General features: G+C 38.1%; 1 protein-coding gene across 1 annotated transcript; it reads left to right on the top strand.

Annotated features, from left to right (window-relative positions):
• Positions 1-1,571: 1,571 nt before the first annotated feature.
• Positions 1,572-15,289, top strand: LOC127617859 (protein phosphatase 1G-like). Its single transcript, XM_052089972.1, has 10 exons — positions 1,572-2,261; positions 2,535-2,604; positions 5,852-5,937; positions 6,281-6,404; positions 6,727-7,166; positions 11,113-11,244; positions 11,698-11,932; positions 12,028-12,157; positions 14,013-14,109; positions 14,195-15,289. The coding sequence occupies exons 1-10, from the start codon at positions 2,151-2,153 to the stop codon at positions 14,381-14,383; spliced, it is 1,614 nt and encodes a 537-aa protein (XP_051945932.1). The 5' UTR covers positions 1,572-2,150; the 3' UTR covers positions 14,384-15,289.
• The last annotated feature ends 5,091 nt before the right edge of the window (positions 15,290-20,380 follow it).

Here is a 20,380-nt window from a genome sequence, read left to right as displayed (position 1 = left end):
GTTTGGCTTATGCCTAATCAATATTTAATTACAAACAAAGTTAAGGAGGTATCATTCAAATTGATACATAGAATATACCCTGTAAAACATTATTTTATAAAATTTAAAAGTGATATTGATGTTAATTGTACCTTTTGTGACAGTTGCCCTGAAACTGTGGTTCATTTATTTTGGCATTGCCCAGTGGTAAGACCATTTTGGCAAAATGTCTGTGATTTTATCACAAGAAACATTGATGACCAATTTGTGTTGTTTTGGAAACATATTTTATTTGGTATTTGGGAGAACAGTAGAATCAAGCATTGTCAGATTTATATAATTAATTTTATTCTTTTAATGGCAAAATTTTATGTTCATAAATGTAAATTCTCCTGTAAAAAACCTTATTTTAATTCATTCAAGAAAGAAATTGAGCTTTATATTGATTCACTCTGATTTTCTATGAAGCTAAAAGCAATTAAAACATTGAAAATTTGTAATTGCTGTAATATCTTCATATAAATTAGCAATAGCCCCCTAGTGTGAAAGTCTTTGTTATATCTATGTTGTATGTCAATGATGTAAGTGTTTGTACAAACTTTGTTGATAATAAAAGAAATCTGCTAAAGCGTTCAAATTTTATTTGAATATAAAAATGTATAGTTCCAATAAAAGTAGGTAAACGTTGTTTATCGTATTAAGATAAGGCCAGAGTGAAATTCACCCAACAAAAATGTTAGTGGGTCCTAGTTGGAACATGGGCAAAGTAAATGCACCAGTTTTGGTTGGGTTGTTGGAGATTTAGTTAGACATGGGATTAGAGGAGTATAGATAGGCGTCAATAGTAACTTTGCCACCAGTACCGTTATGGGTCATGCCACAGCCCAATCTTGATCTAACTTTATTTAGAAATAAGACAAAATGAAGGACATAGTGAATCAGAAGTGTAAGGTTAGGGAGTGGCTATGTGGGGCTGAGATATGGGGATGTAACACACATTTTTACAGATGCTTCAAAAGATCCAAAAAATGGTTGTGTAGGGATCGCATACACAATTTCAAAGTTGAAAGTGTCTAGGATAAGAAGGATATCAGATAATGTATCTGTGTTTACTGGAGAAATGATGGCAGTACAGTGAAGTTAGAGCTCAACGTGTAAACATATGCTCAGACTCTATCAGACGCAATCAGATACAAGACAGGATAGTAGAGATTCTTCAGGATTTTTTGTCATTACTGCAGAATAATATACATGTCCTGTTTATAATAAATATAAGAATATATAATAACAAGACTAAGGGTGGGTCATACAGGGCTGAACAATACATTATACTTAGTAAACATCCAGCAGGGTTTTGTGAAGTGTGGAGTCAGTGAGTCTGTGGAGCATGTAATTGTTCAGGGTAGGAAATATAGAGTGGAAAGAGTTTAATAGAAGAGTTCAGCGGAACGGGAGAACAGTGTACATTAAATAATTAGTTAAATCCACAAATAGAAAAAACTTAAATATCTTTAGTGATGAAATATCTGGAAAGTTCTGGGCTAGTCAATCGAATATAAGAGGGGAACACGCAGCGCTAGCTGAAGCTGCAGCCCGACCATGTTAGGAAAGCTATATAGGGTACGTAGGTAGTTTATTTGTAAATAGAGTGTCGATGGTCCAAAGGAAGATAGGTGGCGGAAATGTGCCAATGGGGTTGCGAACCGCCGTAAAACAGCAAGAAGAACAAGAAGAAGCCTCGTCCCGCGCACACTTCCGTTCCGTGTCTGAAGTCCCCCCGCTGTGAAATGGGTTTGCTGCAGCTGGACTGTTGATTATGTTGGCCCATACGTGTTAGGGGCTTTTCTGTGTTTTGAAAGAGAGTAATACTTGTTCACGGTTCTTGTGAGTTCGGTCCAGATTTTGAAAGACTCCCTCGAACTCTTCTTTCATCCGTGATTGTTGATTTAGAAACTCCAGCAGCATCTCCAGTGTTAGCAGCGGCACCATAAGGCTAAAAGTACCGGGTAACTCCCTGGCGACTCTCATCTACGGGTCACCACACACTGAGATGTGAGAGTTGCCTGCATTGCCCAGAAACACCACCTGTATTCAAACTCAGCGAGTCGGATTCGGAAGGATTTTCATATTCATACGTGCTTTTCTTTCACTTAACCTCTTTGTATTGTATCATGGGGGCTTACTTGTCGCAACCCAACACGGAGAAGAGCACGGCCGACGGCGGGAATAAAAACATGAGCTATGGCTTCGCGGCCATGCAGGGCTGGAGAGTGTCAATGGAGGTAAAACATTCACTTTCACACTGCGCTGCTGCTCGCTGGGCGGTTTGCTTATTGTGTTTAAGGTGCAAATAAAACGAGGGAACGGCCATTACCAGGTGTAATTAATTTAAGCGGAATGGATCCCTTTAAAAGACCCTTAGAGCTGTGTATTTACTAGTTTTGTAGCCTGTGTTATGTCTTGAGACAGAAGTGAAAATGTGACGTGTGGGTTTTTGGCGCCAGTTAGTGTGACTCGCGCTTCGACCTCTATTTATCCTGCCTTTTGTTTCCTAGGACGCCCACAATTGCATCTCGGAGTTGGATAATGAGACTGCTATGTTTGCCGTTTATGATGGCCATGGGGGTAAGCTGAAAAGAAGCTTGCAATCCACAACATGAACAAAGCATTTGAAATGGCTCATATCTTTGAGGAATGCATTTTTTTCATGATCTTTTGAGCTAATTTGAAAACGTATAACATGCTTCAGAACTCAAAACTTCCTCTCTGCTGACAAAACCCAATTAATGGTAAAATGGCTTATGAACTTCCACAACTTTCAACATCAGACAGATGCATTTGAACACTTGACCAGCCATGCATGAGTCGAACGTATTCGTATTCACTCTCGGTCAAAATAGTTTACGTTGAAAGGCAACGCAGTTGACCATATCTAATCCTGAACTCGAAGTGTGCCTGGTCCTTAAAGGGATGGTTCACCCTAAAATGAAAATTCTCATGATTTACTCATCCTCATGCCATCCCAGATGTGAACGAATGACTTCTGCAGAACACACAGATTTTTAGAAGAATATTTCAGCTCTGTAGGTCCATACAATGCAAGTGAATGGGTGCCAACATTTTGATGCTCCAAAAAGCACATAAAAGCATCATAAATGTAATCCATACGACTCCATTGTTTTAAATCCATATTTCAGAAGTGAAATTATGGGTATGGGTGATAAACAGATCAATTTGTAAAGGGGTAATGTGATGAGGAATAAAATGTGATATTTTGACATAAGAGGTCATTCTACTATTAAAAACATACTGTAAATTCCAGAACTCAAAACTTAATCCCAATACAATAAAAGCATTTATTGAAACCAAGCTGCTAAAACACCCCATTCTCTACTTCCAACTTGGTATTCATTCAAGAAGGCCTCTACAGCAACAACATCAATATCTATTTGAAAATCATCGCACCCATGGCCCTGCCCACAGGTGCTCACTTGGCTCGTAAACAAACAGAGACCTACTGTCTTTGGCTTAACTACTCCTGAAAACGAAAAGGGACCCATTTGGACTATTTTGAATTATTTTTGTATTCAAATATGCACTAAACAGACATCTTTGTCTGTTGTCAGCTCTCTGTCAGGCTTTTAAAATACTCTGTTTCAGGTTTCAACTCTGAAGGGATGTGTTTCATCAGCTGCTGTGTCTCCTGTTGTTTTGTTGCTTAAACTGATCAACAAACTGTTCTTTCACCTATCAGCGCTATTTTTAATTGTTGGTGTATGTAAACACACACTAGATGGATGTCTATAACCGTTTTTATTTGTTTGCGGTGATGTGCACCTCAGTGCAGGATGATAAACTGGATATGTGCATCTTGTGAAGCAGTCATAAAATGAGTCTTTGTCAAGGAATTGTCACTGAAGGATACGGGGCAGTTAAAAACTCTACTGGACCCGATCAAAAACGTGAGCATACTGTTTCATTCATTACTATTTATTATTTATTCTGTTCTGATTGAGTTTAAAAAATGGCTGAATTTGACGGGCTACACGCCATTAGCCAATCATAACAGAATGCATTTACATTAATGTTTAAAGGAGGAGCTGAGGCAAAAATCAAGCTTTTCAGAAAGATGGTCAGAGACAAGGTGGAAAATTATCACATATTACAAAATTATGTTTTGATGGAAAAAAAAAAACAGCAATAATTACTCTCATATCAGTGGACCATAGGGAAGATAATGAAATATAAAAAAAAAAAAAAAAAAGAGCATTTTATTTCTTTCCAAGTCCTTTTTTGCTTAATTCTTCTCCTGCCCAGAAGGGTGTGGTATGCATGAATAATGTGAAAAATCTGATTTCACTTCTGAAGATATGGATTTAACCACTGGAATCTGATAGATTACTTTTATGCAGATTTTGCTGAAAAATTTGACACCAATTCACTTGCGTTGTATAGGCCTAAAGAATATTTTCTTTCTTTAATATTTAAGTTCTGCAACACACTTTCTGTTTGCCACCTTATTCCCTACTACACCAACATGTAAAATGCTTACAGCATCTGTAAGAAATCTGCTAAAGTGTCTCTTGTTATAGAAAAATATAATTTTATTTGAATATAAAAATGTATAGTTCCAATAGAAGATACATTGTTTATCATATCAAGAAGGAATAAGAGATCTATGTTATGTTTTACCCAAGTTTTACTGGATTATGGTTGTATTGTATATGGCAGCAAGTAATCCTAAATAAATGAAACGGGACAGAATTCAGTCTCAAGCTTTAAGAATATGCTATGGAGCATATTTAACATCTCCAGTGTCAGCTCTTCAAGTTGAAATGGGTGAAATGCCTCTACAATTAAGAAGACAGCAGTTAATTGGGATGTATTGGGCAAATTGAAACTCACCCTACAAAAAAGGTATTGGGTTCTAGTTGGAACATGGGGAAAGTAAATGCACCAGTTTTGGTTGGGTTGTTGATTTAGTTAAAGACATGGGATTAAAGGAGTATAGATATGCATCAATAGTAACTTTGCCGCCAGTGCTGTTATGGTCATGCCACAGCCCAATCTTGATCTAACTTCTGAAGGCTTCTGGAGATATGAATTTAACCACTAGAATCGGATGGATTACTTTTATTTTGGCACCAATTCACTTGCATTGTATAGGCCTAAAGAATATTCTTCTAAAAATCATAATTTGTCTTCTGCATGAAAGTCATACACATCTTGGATGGCATGAAAGTGAGTAAATGATGAGAGAATTCTTATTTTGCCTGGATTGAATAATGGCTGTATGACCAGTTTTAATCCAAAAAGTTCATGGGGCACATTTCAGTGCAGATTGATTTGTGATACTGTCACAATGTAACAAGTGCAAAAGACCAGAAAAGCATACTCATGAGAAGAAATTTCGCATTCCGCTACACACAAAAGTTTAAGTTTTGGTGTACTCTGACGAATTCGTATTATGACACTGCATCTTATTGTTGCAGAAAAGTGAGTTGGGGTATTTTATCATTTTGAAAAGCATACTAGTAATTTTTATTTTATCATTTACAAAATCTAGAAGCCTACGAGCATGACATCACATGTCCAAAGTAATTTTGCATGCTCAAAGTCTAGTGTGACCACAGCTTTAAGGCATATGGGCAAAAATAGCCTGTTTATTTCTGGGACAGAGAGAGGCTGGAAATGGTCATATTCATTAACTAAATCATGACAGTTTGGCACAAAAATAATCTCAGGAAAAATGTATACCAAAAAAAAGAATGAAAATTGCCTTATTTAAAAAAAAAAAGGCAAATATACATGGATAGATTATTAATTTGATAATCATGTTTAGTTGGAATCTTTGTTACTGTGTTTTTACTAGGTGAAGAGGTTGCTTTGTATTGCTCCAAATACTTGCCAGACATTATTAAAGAGCAGAACACATATAAGGATGGCAAGCTGCAAAAGGTAAACCTTACTTCACCTCTCGCAGTTGTTTATTTTTTTTCACTTCCTGCCAAAGACAGGAAGCCCTAATGCAATAAATGAAGAGCAAATCATACTCATTTATTGACTTAAGTAACTTTTACTTGGAGTTTTATCAGTTGTGTATAATTAAGGAAAAAATCCATAATGTTCTCTGATGTGGATCCCCAGGACAGCTATCAAGAACCACTGTTTTATGTTGTCTGTAAATTGTGCTTTCTTCAATGGCAGTTATTCCCTGTTTGTGGATTTCCATGGTCTGGTTTGAGTATTTTGTATCATCATTAGCTTCATCATTGTGTTTGTGCTGGGTGCTTCCTCTCAGGCTCTGGAGGATGCATTCCTGGCTATAGATGGCCGAATCACCACACAAGAAGTCATCAAGGAGCTGGTTCAGATCGCTGGACGTCCTCTGGAAGAAACTGAGAAAGTAGCGGATGAAGATGATGGTTAGTATGAAGTCATGTTGGTTGCAAATACATTCTCAATTCAGCTTCAACTCGTGGTTATATTTAGGATTTTTGCCTATCAAAATTTTAAGGAATAGTTCAACCAATGATGAAAATTGTGTACTCACCCTCATTTTGTTCCACACTGTATGTTATCTTTTTTTTGTGGAACACAAAGACATTTTAAACCATCTTTGAACTATCATTACATGGAAAATAAATGCACAAAGTGATCACTGCTGTTAAGCACCATGAAAGTACTCCATATGCCTTGTGTTCTTATTCAATATAATCAATTAACATTACTTATCTGTCTTGTCAGTTGATAATGAAGAAGCAGCTCTACTGCATGAAGAGGCCACCATGACAATAGAGGAGCTGCTCATCCGCTACGGACAGAAACTGAACAAAAATGCCAAAAAGCCATGTCAGGGTGCCTCTAAAGACTCTGAGGATGGGGAGAAGTCTCACACAGAGACTGGAATCAATGGTGAGACTGAATGTGGGGCTTCTGCAGACAGCAATGAGAAGGCAGGAGGTGCTGGAGGTGTGACTGAGGGTTTGAAGATGAGGTCCTGCAGAAGAGCAGCAGCCTCCAGTGGTGGAAGTGGCTCTGCTTCTAAAGGCTCTACTGGGGATGCTGGACCTTCCTGCTCCTCTTCTGAAGCCCCTGTTCCTGGAAGTACCAAATCCAAGTTTTTTGAGGACAGTGATGAGTCCGAGGAGGGAGAAGATGAAGAGGAGGAGGGTAGCGATGGAGAGGTGAGGGGAGGAATTTAGAAATTAAAACATTTGGGCTAACCAGGGCTGGGATGGTGTAATGGCCATATAGAGGTGAACTAGTGAGTGACTAATTGCTGCTCTTAGCACTATTGTGCATTTGAGTAGTGCACCCCCAATATGATTAATAAGTTTTTAAACTGAAAGTAAAAATTATCTCTTTAAAAATTATCTCTTGAAAAAGTCTAATGTAACCATACTTTTGATGATCAGCTTAAAAGTCTGGTCCAAATAATTTCACCTTATTTAGACCAAGAACTGGACACTTTTACCAGAAAGGGCTGTCTGACTGATATGTAAAGTGACCAACCACTGTTCAGTTTGTTTTTACTCAACGTGAGCAGAAATGTATATAGAACTGGATTGCTGACGCAACGGTAAACTGCCCACAGGAGGTGTGGCATCTTTATATGCCAAAACTGCCATAGAGCTCAATAACTGAGGGTGAAAACACCTCCGTTTCACCATCTCTGGCCTGTGGATGCTACAGATGCATTTTGTCCTCTAGTGACAGTCATGTTTAATTTTTTATTTGTTCATTATGGATAATATTTGTTGCAATGGAGATGTATGCGATTCACGATGTTTGTGTTCACCTGCCCCGGTGTTTAGTCTATCAGTGCAGCACAACGATCACCAAAGGAAGCTGCAAAACTGTCTACAAGTTGTAATGTAAAGGGAAAGCTGTAATATCTGCTTGTTTATGGTGACAATATGTCCTTACCCCTGAAAGGGACTTTACAGAAGTCAGACCAGGATTTCGAAGTTGCCTTAAATGCCTGGTATTTGCCTGTTTTCATATTGAAGTGCTCTCTGTAGTCATACATGGATACATGTCAAAAGAACGTGTTCATTTGCCATTTAACCCTGGCATATCGGTTTAATTTTAACTAACTTTGCTTTGACTGTCTCCCTCTCTGCGTGCCCTCTGCATGCACGATCTTAATCAAATGACTGTGAGGGGAAAAAAAAAAAAAATTCTCCCCAATTTGGAAGTCCCAAATGTCCCGATTTCACTACATCCTCATGGTGGAGTAGTGACTCGCTTCAATCCAGGTGGTGGAGGACGAATCTCAGTTGCCTCCGCATCTGAGACTGGCAATCTGCGCATCTTATCGAGTGTTACCGCAAAGATCTAGCGTGTGTGGAGGCTTCATGGGCATATTCTCTGTGGCATCCATTCCCCACGCGCCCCACCGAGAGCAAGAACCACATTTTAGCGACCCCGATGAGGTTAACCCAATACGACTCTACCCACCCTAGCAACTGGGCCAATTGGTTGCCTAGGAAGCCTGACTGGAGGCACTCCACATATTCTGGATTTTAACTTGTGACTCCAGGTGTGGTAGTCAGAGTCTTTACTTGCTGAGCTACCCAGGCCCCCTCAAATAGACACTTTTTGATGAAAACATAAAACAAGCAACTCTGAACAAACATTTTGATGTTCAAAATAAGTCTGAAAATGTCTTAGTTTCAGTGAACTTATTTAGATTCAGCTGATCTGTTCACCAATGAAGTTTGTTAGTGGTGGATACTGTTTGGTATACACAGATCATCCACAACATTAAAACCACCTGCCTAATATTGTGTAGGTCCCCCTCGTACTGCCAAAATTGTGCCAACCCGTATCTCAGAATAGCATTCAGAGATGCTATTCTTACCGTAGACTTCATCAGTTTGAACCAGTCTGGCCATTCTCTGTTGACCTCTCATCAACAAGACATTTCTGTGAACTGTCGCTCACTGTTTTTTTTTTTGGCACCATTCGGAGTAAATTCTAGAGACTGTTGTGCATAAAATCCCAGGAGATCAGCGCTTGCAGAAATACTCAAACCAGCCTGTCTGCCAATCTTGTGGCAGAAGTGCAGTGCATAAAATCATGCAGATATGGGTCAGGAGCTTCAGTTAATGTTCACATCCATCAGAATGGGGAAAAATTTGATCTCAGAGAATTGGACCATGGTATGATTGTTGGTGCAAGACGGGTTGATCGGTGTAGATATAGATTAATCTCTCGGGCTTTCAAGAAACAGGAAAAATTCCCTACATTTAAATAATTACATGTGTAGGACGTTTGCATTGTAGGGATGAACATGCAGATTTCAGATATAAAATCACTGATTGAATGACTGTTTACTCACTGAAATGAGAGGATTTCCTATTAAGTCAATAGGGACTTTGGAATGTTTGGGAATAGCAATATGGCAGCGCAATGGCTTCAATGATATGATGTCATGTGCAATCCAGTTCTACTTTATATATCAGTGGCCATGAGGGGGATTGTGGCAGGGCGGAGGGCGGGGCCGGGTCGTGATCCTACACACCCGGTCCCGTATTAGGCTAATTAAGCCTCCGAGGGATGAAGGTCGACTGCAGAGGATCGTGCGGGAGAGAGAGATAGTTTACGGACTTGTCCGTCATGTGTGTGTTTTGTGTCCTTGTTTTAAGTTTACCAATTAAACTATTATTTATATTGTCAAGCCGGTTCTCGCCTCCTTTCCATTGATCCCTTTACAGGGATTTTTCCAGAGTTGTTAATACCACATAAACGGACAGAAAACTGCAAAGAAATTGTAATTTGACTAATACAAAATTCCTCAAATGAATAGATAGTTTACTTTTATATGTGTGTCAGACTCTAGGGGAAAAAAATTAAGTAAGTGACATTATTTACTGAAGGATGTAACTTTTTCTCTTTCTCCTATCCAAGCTTAATGTGCAGAGACAACTATAATAAGCCATAGGTACATTTTCTCAAACTGTAAGTATTGTGTCTTTGTGGCTCTGTGAAATTTGCTCTGTTTTGAGCGACCCACTTAGACCAATGGCGTGAGTTGGGGGTGGGACCATCACTTTGTTTGACCAATGACAGATGGAGGAGGGGGCATTTTCACAAAGCTGTTTTGTAAAAAAAACTAAAATATAAAAAAAAAATTGGTTTGGTGGTGGTGGCCCAGGGGGCCCTTGACTGCCCTGGGGTCCCCTGGGCCTTAAGGCTGCATGATCTAGTCTGGTGATCAACCCATTCTTCAACCAAAATCCCAATAATAACCAGAAAAAAATGAAGATTTGGTGCATAACGCGAAACTTTAACTTTAAACAACCTCAAGACTTGCCAGGAAGTTTTATTTTGAAATGATGATTGCAATGCTATGTATTAAAGTATATAAAATGTAAACTTTTTATAGCCTGTATATTTACCTGATGATGGATTTTGTGTATATTGGGCTGCGAATCAATAAAAAAATATATATATATATATATATATATATATATATATATATATGTTTTCTGTGATTTAATCATGTTGCATGATACATTATAACAAACAATGAATAAATCATCAAATTTATTTATCTGCAAGAAATTGGTTAGTCATCATTTATTTACACATTTGTACAGGTATTAATCTTTGATACAAGTATATGTATATATGCTGTAAAATCAGTGGTCATGTAATTACAATTTGAGCAAAATCTTCTGTCTTTCAGTGAACTTGTTTAAATAATATGATTATGTGGATTAGATTCATATCAAACTTAATTGGCAAGAGAAACTAAAGTGTACATCGCCAATGAATCATTAGACACTATACATACAAATATTAAACATGTTAAATAATAAGTTATGTTTTTACTGAAAACTCCAGCAAAGACAATCACAAAGGAATAAAAAAAAAATATAGGCATAGATTTTTGCCAATAAGTTCCAAAAAGCAACTGATGTCACAGATTAATCAGTAAAACCGATATATATGTGTACCTCTAGTCCTTATAATAGCACAGGTCACTGTGTCACCTGAGAAGAGTCAGATATACAAGCAATACCAGTATTGAAATATAGTCATTCTGCCATCCTCTCAAAACTACGTGAAACTGTAAAAGCTGTACTTTTACATTTAACTTCTTTATTTTGTCATGGCCAACAGGACTGCAGTGAGGAAGAGGATGGTGAAAACAGCAGTGAGAATGATGAAGAGGATGACACAGAAGAGGGGGAGGAAGAAGACACTGATGAAGAGGAGGAAATGTGCCTACCTGGCATGGATGGAAAAGAAGAGGTGCGTTTGTGTCGCATCACATAGTCAAAGATGTGGCCTAATGTGGGAAATGCAGGGCTTATTTTGGAAATGAACCATATCCCAATGGATCAGACTATTTTCTTTTATCCTGACATGGTGAAATGTCAGCCACACTAGTGTTTTAAGTAGTGTTGGCATAATAGCACCAGCTAAAACTCACAGTGAACCTTTGCTCTTAATTATTAGGCATTGAAATTATAAGACAACATCAGCCAGCCTTGACATTTCATTTAACCTTTTGGTTGCATCCATCAAGTTCCAAATAAATGGAGAAAACAATCAAATGAGATGAAATACTTTTAATTTGTATTGTGCTAAATTTCACTGCTGAATTTAAAGCAATTTTGCTTTGTTATGCTGCCCATCCCTAGATCGCATGCTTTGCTCCCTTAATGCTAAGATGTGAGTTCTCTCTGCACGTTTGTTTTGCAGCCAGGTTCAGACAGCGGGACCACAGCTGTGGTTGCTCTCATCCGGGGGAAGCAGCTCATCGTGGCCAATGCTGGAGATTCCAGGTGTGTGGTGTCTGAGAAGGGGAAGGCGGTTGACATGTCCTATGACCACAAACCGGAGGACGAGCTGGAGCTGGCCAGAATAAAGAATGCTGGGGGGAAGGTTACGATGGATGGGCGCGTCAACGGAGGCCTGAACCTCTCCAGAGCTATCGGTAGTTATAAAACTCATTACTAATCATTTATTTTTTTAGAATGTGCTTTGTTTATTTTCTGCATCTGCACTGAATTGTTGGGATTTTATTTTTAGGCGATCACTTTTATAAAAGAAACAAGGCACTTCCCCCAGAGGAACAGATGATTTCTGCTTTACCTGATGTTAAAGTGCTGACACTAAATGAAGACCATGAGTTTATGGTTATTGCCTGTGATGGCATCTGGTAAGCCACACAAAAATATGTAGGAATTGTAACTCAACTAAAAGAACTGAAACTTATCTTGCCATTTGCAAATATAAAAACATTAAGACAGTGTCTCTGATCTGTACTAGTAGCAAAAATGGTGTTGAGTTGCTACAGTTGTGATTTCTGTGAATCAGTTTAAACTATTTTAATGAATCCGTGCAAAACTGTGATTCGACTACTTGTTTGCATCATCACACAGAAATGTTTACAGAAGTCTACATGTGGCATATGTGATGTTCTAAATTGTTTTAGTTAAAATAATGTTGTTTGTTTCCATTTACTGTACTATATTGGAGCATTTTAATGAAAATGTTTAAATGTCTTTGAAGCAACTTAGCCACAATTAGGGGTGTAGTGATTCATCGATCCAAAAACGATCCAATGTTATCGATACAACATGTAAATATTGATATAGACATATTTTACGATGCACCTTTATTTTAATACTCAAGTCAGCCATGTCTGTACACATTTCCTTCAGACAATGAAGCAACCTTATTACATTTCTCTTTGAGTGCTAAATATGCTTTTCATGTAAGACATGGATGTGCGCGGGGTCTTTGATGCCAAATTGTGCTCTGCTAACCGAGCTTCATGCGAAAGGCGACTGGATCAGTGCGAGCACTTCAACCAGGTGCTCCATAAAATGCGAGCTCTCAAACGTAGAGCAGCTCACGTGAGATTAATTCTGGCTTCCATCGATGTTGTTGGGCATGCGTTGGGCAATATTTGAATATTACATGAGAATTTGCTATTTTAAAGTACCATGGAGAAGTTCAACCATGTGAAATATCTTGACAATGCCGACATAATGAACCGCATTAACTAGGGAAAGTTAAACGTTCTCAGCTCCAGCATCAGTTATAAAACTTTACACATCAAGACCCTTACTAACTAACATTTATCCCAGTTAACTGTAACAGAATCTTTCATTACAACTGTGGAAGTTGTAGCCAAGAAAACCCGTGGATGGCACCGATGGTTGGAAACAAGTCATGGTATGCAAATACTTTGAATTTGAAATTCAAATTCAAAATTAGCTGTCATCAAACGAGTAATGATAAATTGTTTGTGATGTTATTTTTTTATATTATTATCTGTATAATTTTTCTCAACATCAGAAGTTCCTTATTTTGTTGTGGATGTCCCAATGTGGATACTAAATTTGCACTTTTCAGAGAGCTCAATAAAATATTAAAATTATATTTTGGTTGCATTTGAGGGCAAAACATTTTAATTGATTGTGTAAATAGGCACATAGTATCGGAATATCGATCGCAGGGCCCTGAATCGAATAAAATCGAAATTGTATCATGGCAGACTTTGAAGTATTGGCAAATATCGGTTTGCAGGCCAAGAGAATCTATATCATTTCATATTGTGATGAAACGTCCAATTTACACCCCTAGCTACAATGGCTTTGTTGAAATTATGGTTCCTCTGATTTAGAAAAAAATAAAATCACACTTTTAAACAAATATTCTCAGTTTCAATACAATTTGAGCTCAATCGACAGCATTTGTGGCATAAAGTTGATTACCATAGAAAATCATTTCGAAAGCAGAAATCGCAGTTACAGTGAGGCGCTTACAATGGAAGTGAATGTGGCCAATTTTTAGAGGGTTTAAAGGCAGAAATGTGAAGTTTGTAATTTTATAAAAGAATCGTTTAAAACTCTGCATTACAGGGGTTACAGCTTTACGTTTTCATTAGGGCTGGGTATTGATGCAGATTTTACGATTCACAAGATTTCAATTCAGATTTCGATCTCGGTGATTTTGTGTTTCTGCCATCAAAGATGCTTTCTCATTTGTAATTTGTCTGTTTAAAGGAATGTAATGAGCAGTCAGGAAGTGGTGGACTTTGTAAATGAGAGACTCAAAACGGACAGTGCTGAAAACAGACCCTTGTCTGCCATTACTGAGGAAGTAAGTACTGGGATTTGTTTTGGTCTGACAAATAAAGCCAAAAAAAAAAGTCAGTGAACTGAAGTGTTTAATTTGTTCTGTGTAGCTGCTGGACCACTGCTTGGCACCAGACACATCAGGGGATGGCACAGGATGTGACAACATGACCTGTATAATTATCACCTTATCTCCACACCTTGGGAGCGATTTGGCCAGGGGCACAAAGAAGCGAAAGGCAGGCGAAACAGTTGTGGAGGAGAACAGCAGCGACAGCAAAAAAGCCAAAACTGAATAGATTGGCTGTCGTTGAATGTGCTGAGTATTTTGAGGACACTTTCTTTTTTAATTCAGACCACATGGGAAAATTTTAAGGATAGCTCCTTGAGAAAGAGCGTTTTTAGTTTTAAACAATTCAAAGATACATCTAGAGCTTTTAAGCAGCCATTCTGTTCTTCGATGTAGTTGTATTTTTTTCAGCAGGCCCATAAATGTCGTTTGCTTGTTGACAATGAAATGAACACCGCAGTATGCTTGCAAATGTAATGCCTCATGAGTCTGTGTACTTATGTCTAGTCAGTTATACCCTTGTTTATGTAAATAGCATTTTTTTTTTTTTTTTTTTTTTTAAGTAGTGGATCATTGTACTTGTGACCTTTTTCCTCTGGACACCAGTAGGTAATCAAATAGGTTTGTGTTTTGTTTTTGTTTTTTCTATTAGATAGTGGTCTATTTTCTCTCACCAAGCCATCGGATGTATAAGGATCTAATCCTGTTGAAAAGCTCTCGAAGATGAAACATTACACATTCCTTTCTCCATTGTTTCAGGTTTATAAAGGACAACTTAATGTGTTTGTGTCATTTGATAATTTCGTCTGTAATAAAAAAAAAAGCTTCTTTGAATCTTAAGAGCCACTTCCTACAGGGGTTGAAGGCTGACATTGGGATCAATATCTTTAGTTTTTAGCAATCGTCGAGTAAACTGCAGTTGGATATTGAAGGTCCTCTGTGCAAAAGGACATTTTCTTTTTTGTTTTTTCCCATTGTCCGTGGTCTGGAAGCATCCATCTGATTCATTGAGTTTTATATGCAACGTATTTAGGAATATATATTTTGGTACTTTTTCAGAACATCTATATGGATTGTACAGGGAAATAAATCATTGCTCAAAATTACAGCTGTTTTCTGTATCAATAAATGAGTGGAGACTATTATACCACAATCTTGTTCTTGTGGGGAAATTGGGGTTGTTCAGACAGGCAGCGAAACCTGATTTAAACAAATGGCAAATATCTCTAGACTGACTGCAGGCATTGTCATTAACATGTTCCCCCTTGTGACAGAGTCCATGATTAAGGTAGCTAATGATTGCTCCGATCTTATGACAGCCTAAAATAATGAGTATGTCATGGTTACGTGTGTAGTGAATTTGAAGAGGAAGTTAAAGGAAATATTTACTCAGTGATTGTGAAATGTATCAAATACCAGCACACGTTTTATTCCAATTTATCACCTGAAACCGTCTTAACACGTTCTTGTGTTTCACTGTGCTGTTCATGTCTCATGACCGTGTGAGTCTTTCATCGTTGGCAAAAACATAAAACATTTTGAACAAAAAATTTAAACTAAACTATATATATACTTTTTCAAGAATTCCAAAACATAATTAAAAAGTAAAATTATCTTGAATTAATGTTATTTTAGTTTTTTTAAACAAAGTATAGGATGAAAATGGGCAAAGGGGGACACGTATGGAAATGTTAAATTTCTTGACACTTTTGGTCCAACAGTCACATAACCTGACATTATACCTTAATAGAAAGCTTAGGATGTCTCCTGCCTTAGTCAAAAGCAAAAATTAAGTTAATTTGTGCGTGGTGAGTAGCATGAGCCTCCACATGCTGTGAGTCTCCGCGGTGTCATGCACAACAAGCCACAATGATAAGATTGTCCTAATTAAGTTTTAACAGTTATATGCATTAAAATTTGTAGTCTTTCTCTCCCAGAGAAAATGTTCTTACTAATGTAAGGAATGTATAATTAACTAAACCAAATGTTTTCGGTCAAAAGTTAACCTTTTCCATCTTTTCATGGTGTTTTAGTTTGATTTGAGGCAACGGCTAATCGTTCAATTTGAAATAAACACTTCACAGTTGTTTTTTCATCAAGTTGGTTTCAAATGGTGAACTTGCTTTAGATGTAAAGCAGTAATTTATGATAAACATCTCACCCTTTTACCAATGCTCCGTAATCTTGATTTCAAGGTTTTATTGATTACAGTCATGGGAATGGATCTGGGTCTTTGACTGTATTAATAAGACATGTTTTTCATAATGGTGTAATATTATTTACAACACAAGCAATATTACAAAAGCTCTAACTAATTTGTCAATCCATGCTGGTAACTTCTGGCCACTTCGAGAACATGCGGCCTATTGTACAAAGAAAACTGACAAATTAAATTGATCTTGTATAGTACATTTTAATAGCAATCATTTCCTTAAATATGTCATTTGATAAGGAATAAGTATAATAAATAGACAGAAATGACCAGGATCAGAAATCAACCCACGCTGGGGGCAAAAATCCCCTATAAATATTTAATAAGCAAGTCTAGACTGTTTAAAAAGACTTACATTTGTTTGCTGATTGGTGGATGCAGCAGTTTAAAGGAATAAGAGATCCTCGACTGTTTTGTACCTGAAAATTAATAATGACTATTCAGCAGTTTAATGACATTACAATTTCTATTTTAGGTCTACGTACATGTAGACCTAAAACATGTAAATGTTTTCATCAGCACTGGCAGGTTGTACATGTTAAAATACCTTAAATGTTATCTGAGAGGTATCAAGTCTGAAAGGAGGAGCTAATATCTGCAAGGAGAGAGAACATGAATTTGATATTGATTGTATTGAATGTTAATGACAAACACAAGAACTGAAAGCATACTGGTTTTATAGTGGTTCCGTTCACCCCATTGGGGATGTGAACCTCACGGAGGGCTATGACCCTATCATCAGCAAAATAAACAGTTTTTTGTCAGTACAATATACAGGGGCGGAGCCAGGAGTTTTTCAAAAGGGTGGCCAGGCAGGAACAAGCTATCAGTCTGTGGTGGCACAGAAATGTTCGGGCAGCATTTTTATATTGTCGGACTGTTGGGGGGGGGTGGATACAATGACACCCGGGACGGAGAGGTTTGGCCTTGATGTGTGCACATGTTAAGGTTGTACATTTGTACAGAGATGATTTCACCCCTAAAGAACTAAATTGTGCCAAAAAATGACCAAAACAATTACTAAAACAGCAATTGCGAGTGGGGTGACCAACGGGGTGGCCAGGTTTTGGTCCATGGTGGCCACGGCCCCCCTTCGCCTCCCCTAGCTTTGCCACTGGCAATATAAAAAAATAATATATTTATATAATATTTGATAGTAATTCAGGTTATAAGCATTTATATATATATATATATATATATATATATATATATATATATATATATATATATATATATATACAGGGAGGAAAATAAGTATTTGAACACCCTGCTATTTTGCAAGTTCTCCCACTTAGAAATCATGGAGGGGTCTGAAATTGTCATCGTAGGTGCATGTCCACTGTGAGAGACATAATCTAAAAAAAAAATCCAGAAATCACAATGTATGATTTTTTAACTATTTATTTGTATGATACAGCTGCAAATAAGTATTTGAACACCTGAGAAAATCAATGTTAATATTTGGTACAGTAGCCTTTGTTTGCAATTAAAAGTTTCCTGTAGTTTTTCACCAGGTTTGCACACACTGCAGGAGGGATTTTGGCCCACTCCTCCACACAGATCTTCTCTAGATCAGTCAGGTTTCTGGGCTGTCGCTGAGAAACACGGAGTTTGAGCTCCCTCCAAAGATTCTCTATTGGGTTTAGGTCTGGAGACTGGCTAGGCCACGCCAGAACCTTGATATGCTTCTTACAGAGCCACTCCTTGGTTATCCTGGCTGTGTGATTCGGGTCATTGTCATGTTGGAAGACCCAGCCTCGACCCATCTTCAATGCTCTAACTGAGGGAAGGAGGTTGTTCCCCAAAATCTCGCAATACATGGCCCCGGTCATCCTCTCCTTAATACAGTGCAGTCGCCCTGTCCCATGTGCAGAAAAACACCCCCAAAGCATGATGCTACCACCCCATGCTTCACAGTAGGGATGGTGTTCTTGGGATGGTACTCATCATTCTTCTTCCTCCAAACACGGTTAGTGGAATTATGACCAAAAAGTTCTATTTTGGTCTCATCTGACCACATGACTTTCTCCCACGACTCCTCTGGATCATCCAAATGGTCATTGGCAAACTTAAGACGGGCCTTGACATGTGCTGGTTTAAGCAGGGGAACCTTCCGTGCCATGCATGATTTAAAACCATGACGTCTTAGTGTATTACCAACAGTAACCTTGGAAACGGTGGTCCCAGCTCTTTTCAGTTCATTGACCAGCTCCTCCCCTGTAGTTCTGGGCTGATTTCTCACCTTCCTTAGGATCATTGAGACCCCACGAGGTGAGATCTTGCATGGAGCCCCAGTCCGAGGGAGATTGACAGTCATGTTTAGCTTCTTCCATTTTCTAATGATTGCTCCAACAGTGGACCTTTTTTCACCAAGCTGCTTGGCAATTTCCCGTAGCCCTTTCCAGCCTTGTGGAGGTGTACAATTTTGTCTCTAGTGTCTTTGGACAGCTCTTTGGTCTTGGCCATGTTAGTAGTTGGATTCTTACTGATTGTATGGGGTGGACAGGTGTCTTTATGCAGCTAACGACCTCAAACAGGTGCATCTAATTTAGGATAATAAATGGAGTGGAGGTGGACATTTTAAAGGCAGACTAACAGGTCTTTGAGGGTCAGAATTCTAGCTGATAGACAGGTGTTCAAATACTTATTTGCAGCTGTATCATACAAATAAATAGTTAAAAAATCATACATTGTGATTTCTGGATTTTTTTTTTAGATTATGTTTCTCACAGTGGACATGCACCTACGATGACAATTTCAGACCCCTCCATGATTTCCAAGTGGGAGAACTTGCAAAATAGCAGGGTGTTCAAATACTTATTTTCCTCACTGTATATATAATGTAAAGAGATTGGGGGGAAAAAAGAGATCTTACAGCACACCTGCTTGTGTTACCATGGCAATCAGGATGTTACTCTGCATTCAACCAACAGACCACTGTCAAGAAATAGCAGTTTAGAATTATTGTGGGGAAATAAAAATACTAAATTCTGACAAACCGTTAAGATCAAGCCTCTTGAGGGCCATCCAAACTGTATTATGAAGCTTTCCAGTGTGATTACACCCATTGAAGCATCCATAAACAACTCACTGGTCCATAGAGAAAGAGCTTGCTTGCTTGACAGAAACCTTCACACATAACAATATTGTGAGTGTTCAGTTTTCATAACTGAAGTAAAAAAAATATATAATTTGTATATTTTTCTCCTCGACGCTTTCACCCATAAAGAAAATCTCCAGAAATCTTGCCATTGTGTTTGATGATCAGGTGAACTTCATAGACCACATCGAAAGGATAGTACAATCATGCAGATTTGCTCTGTTTAACATAACGAAGATCAGACCCTTCCTCTCTGAGCATGCTACACAACTTTTTGTCCAGGCTCTTGTTATATCTCGACTGGACTACTGCAATGCTCTTCTGGTAGGACTTCCTGTGTTGAATTTATCCAGATCTCGGCTACATGATTTGTCTTCAACGGGCCTAAGAGTGCACGTCACACCTCTCTTCATCTAACTGAACTGGCTGCTTCACTGGTTGCCAATGATTGCTCGCAATGGTGCCATCTCACAGAGGCACAAAATCTGACCTTTACTTCATCTGTTCCTCGGTAGTCAAACTCCACCCGAGCAGCTGATTCTCTAGCCACCTTCAATAAACATCTTTAGACACAACTCTTTCACAAGCACTTGACCCAATCCTACTTATGCAATCTTTAAAGTCACTTTGGATAGTGTGTGCTAAATTAATACATGTAAATGTCATGTAAAACCCCGCCCTCATAAGATATGTCAGCCAACCAGTGGCGGTAAACCAGAGTGTTTCTGATTGGCTAAAAGGGCTGGGCTGATCACCGAGATGGGATTTATCAGGAGATTATTTCAGTTATATATCAGGTAGTAGGGACATTATGTGTGATATTCAGAATTTGTATTTTTATTTATTTATTATTATTATAATTATTTTTAATTTTTAATTTTTTGCAGTTCTAGACTTTTACTTTGACGGTGTCA

The sequence above is a fragment of the Xyrauchen texanus genome, chromosome 24, assembly GCF_025860055.1.
Source record: "Xyrauchen texanus isolate HMW12.3.18 chromosome 24, RBS_HiC_50CHRs, whole genome shotgun sequence".
NCBI classification, from domain to species: Eukaryota; Metazoa; Chordata; class Actinopteri; order Cypriniformes; family Catostomidae; genus Xyrauchen; species Xyrauchen texanus.
This window is presented reverse-complemented; position numbering and strand designations above follow the sequence as displayed.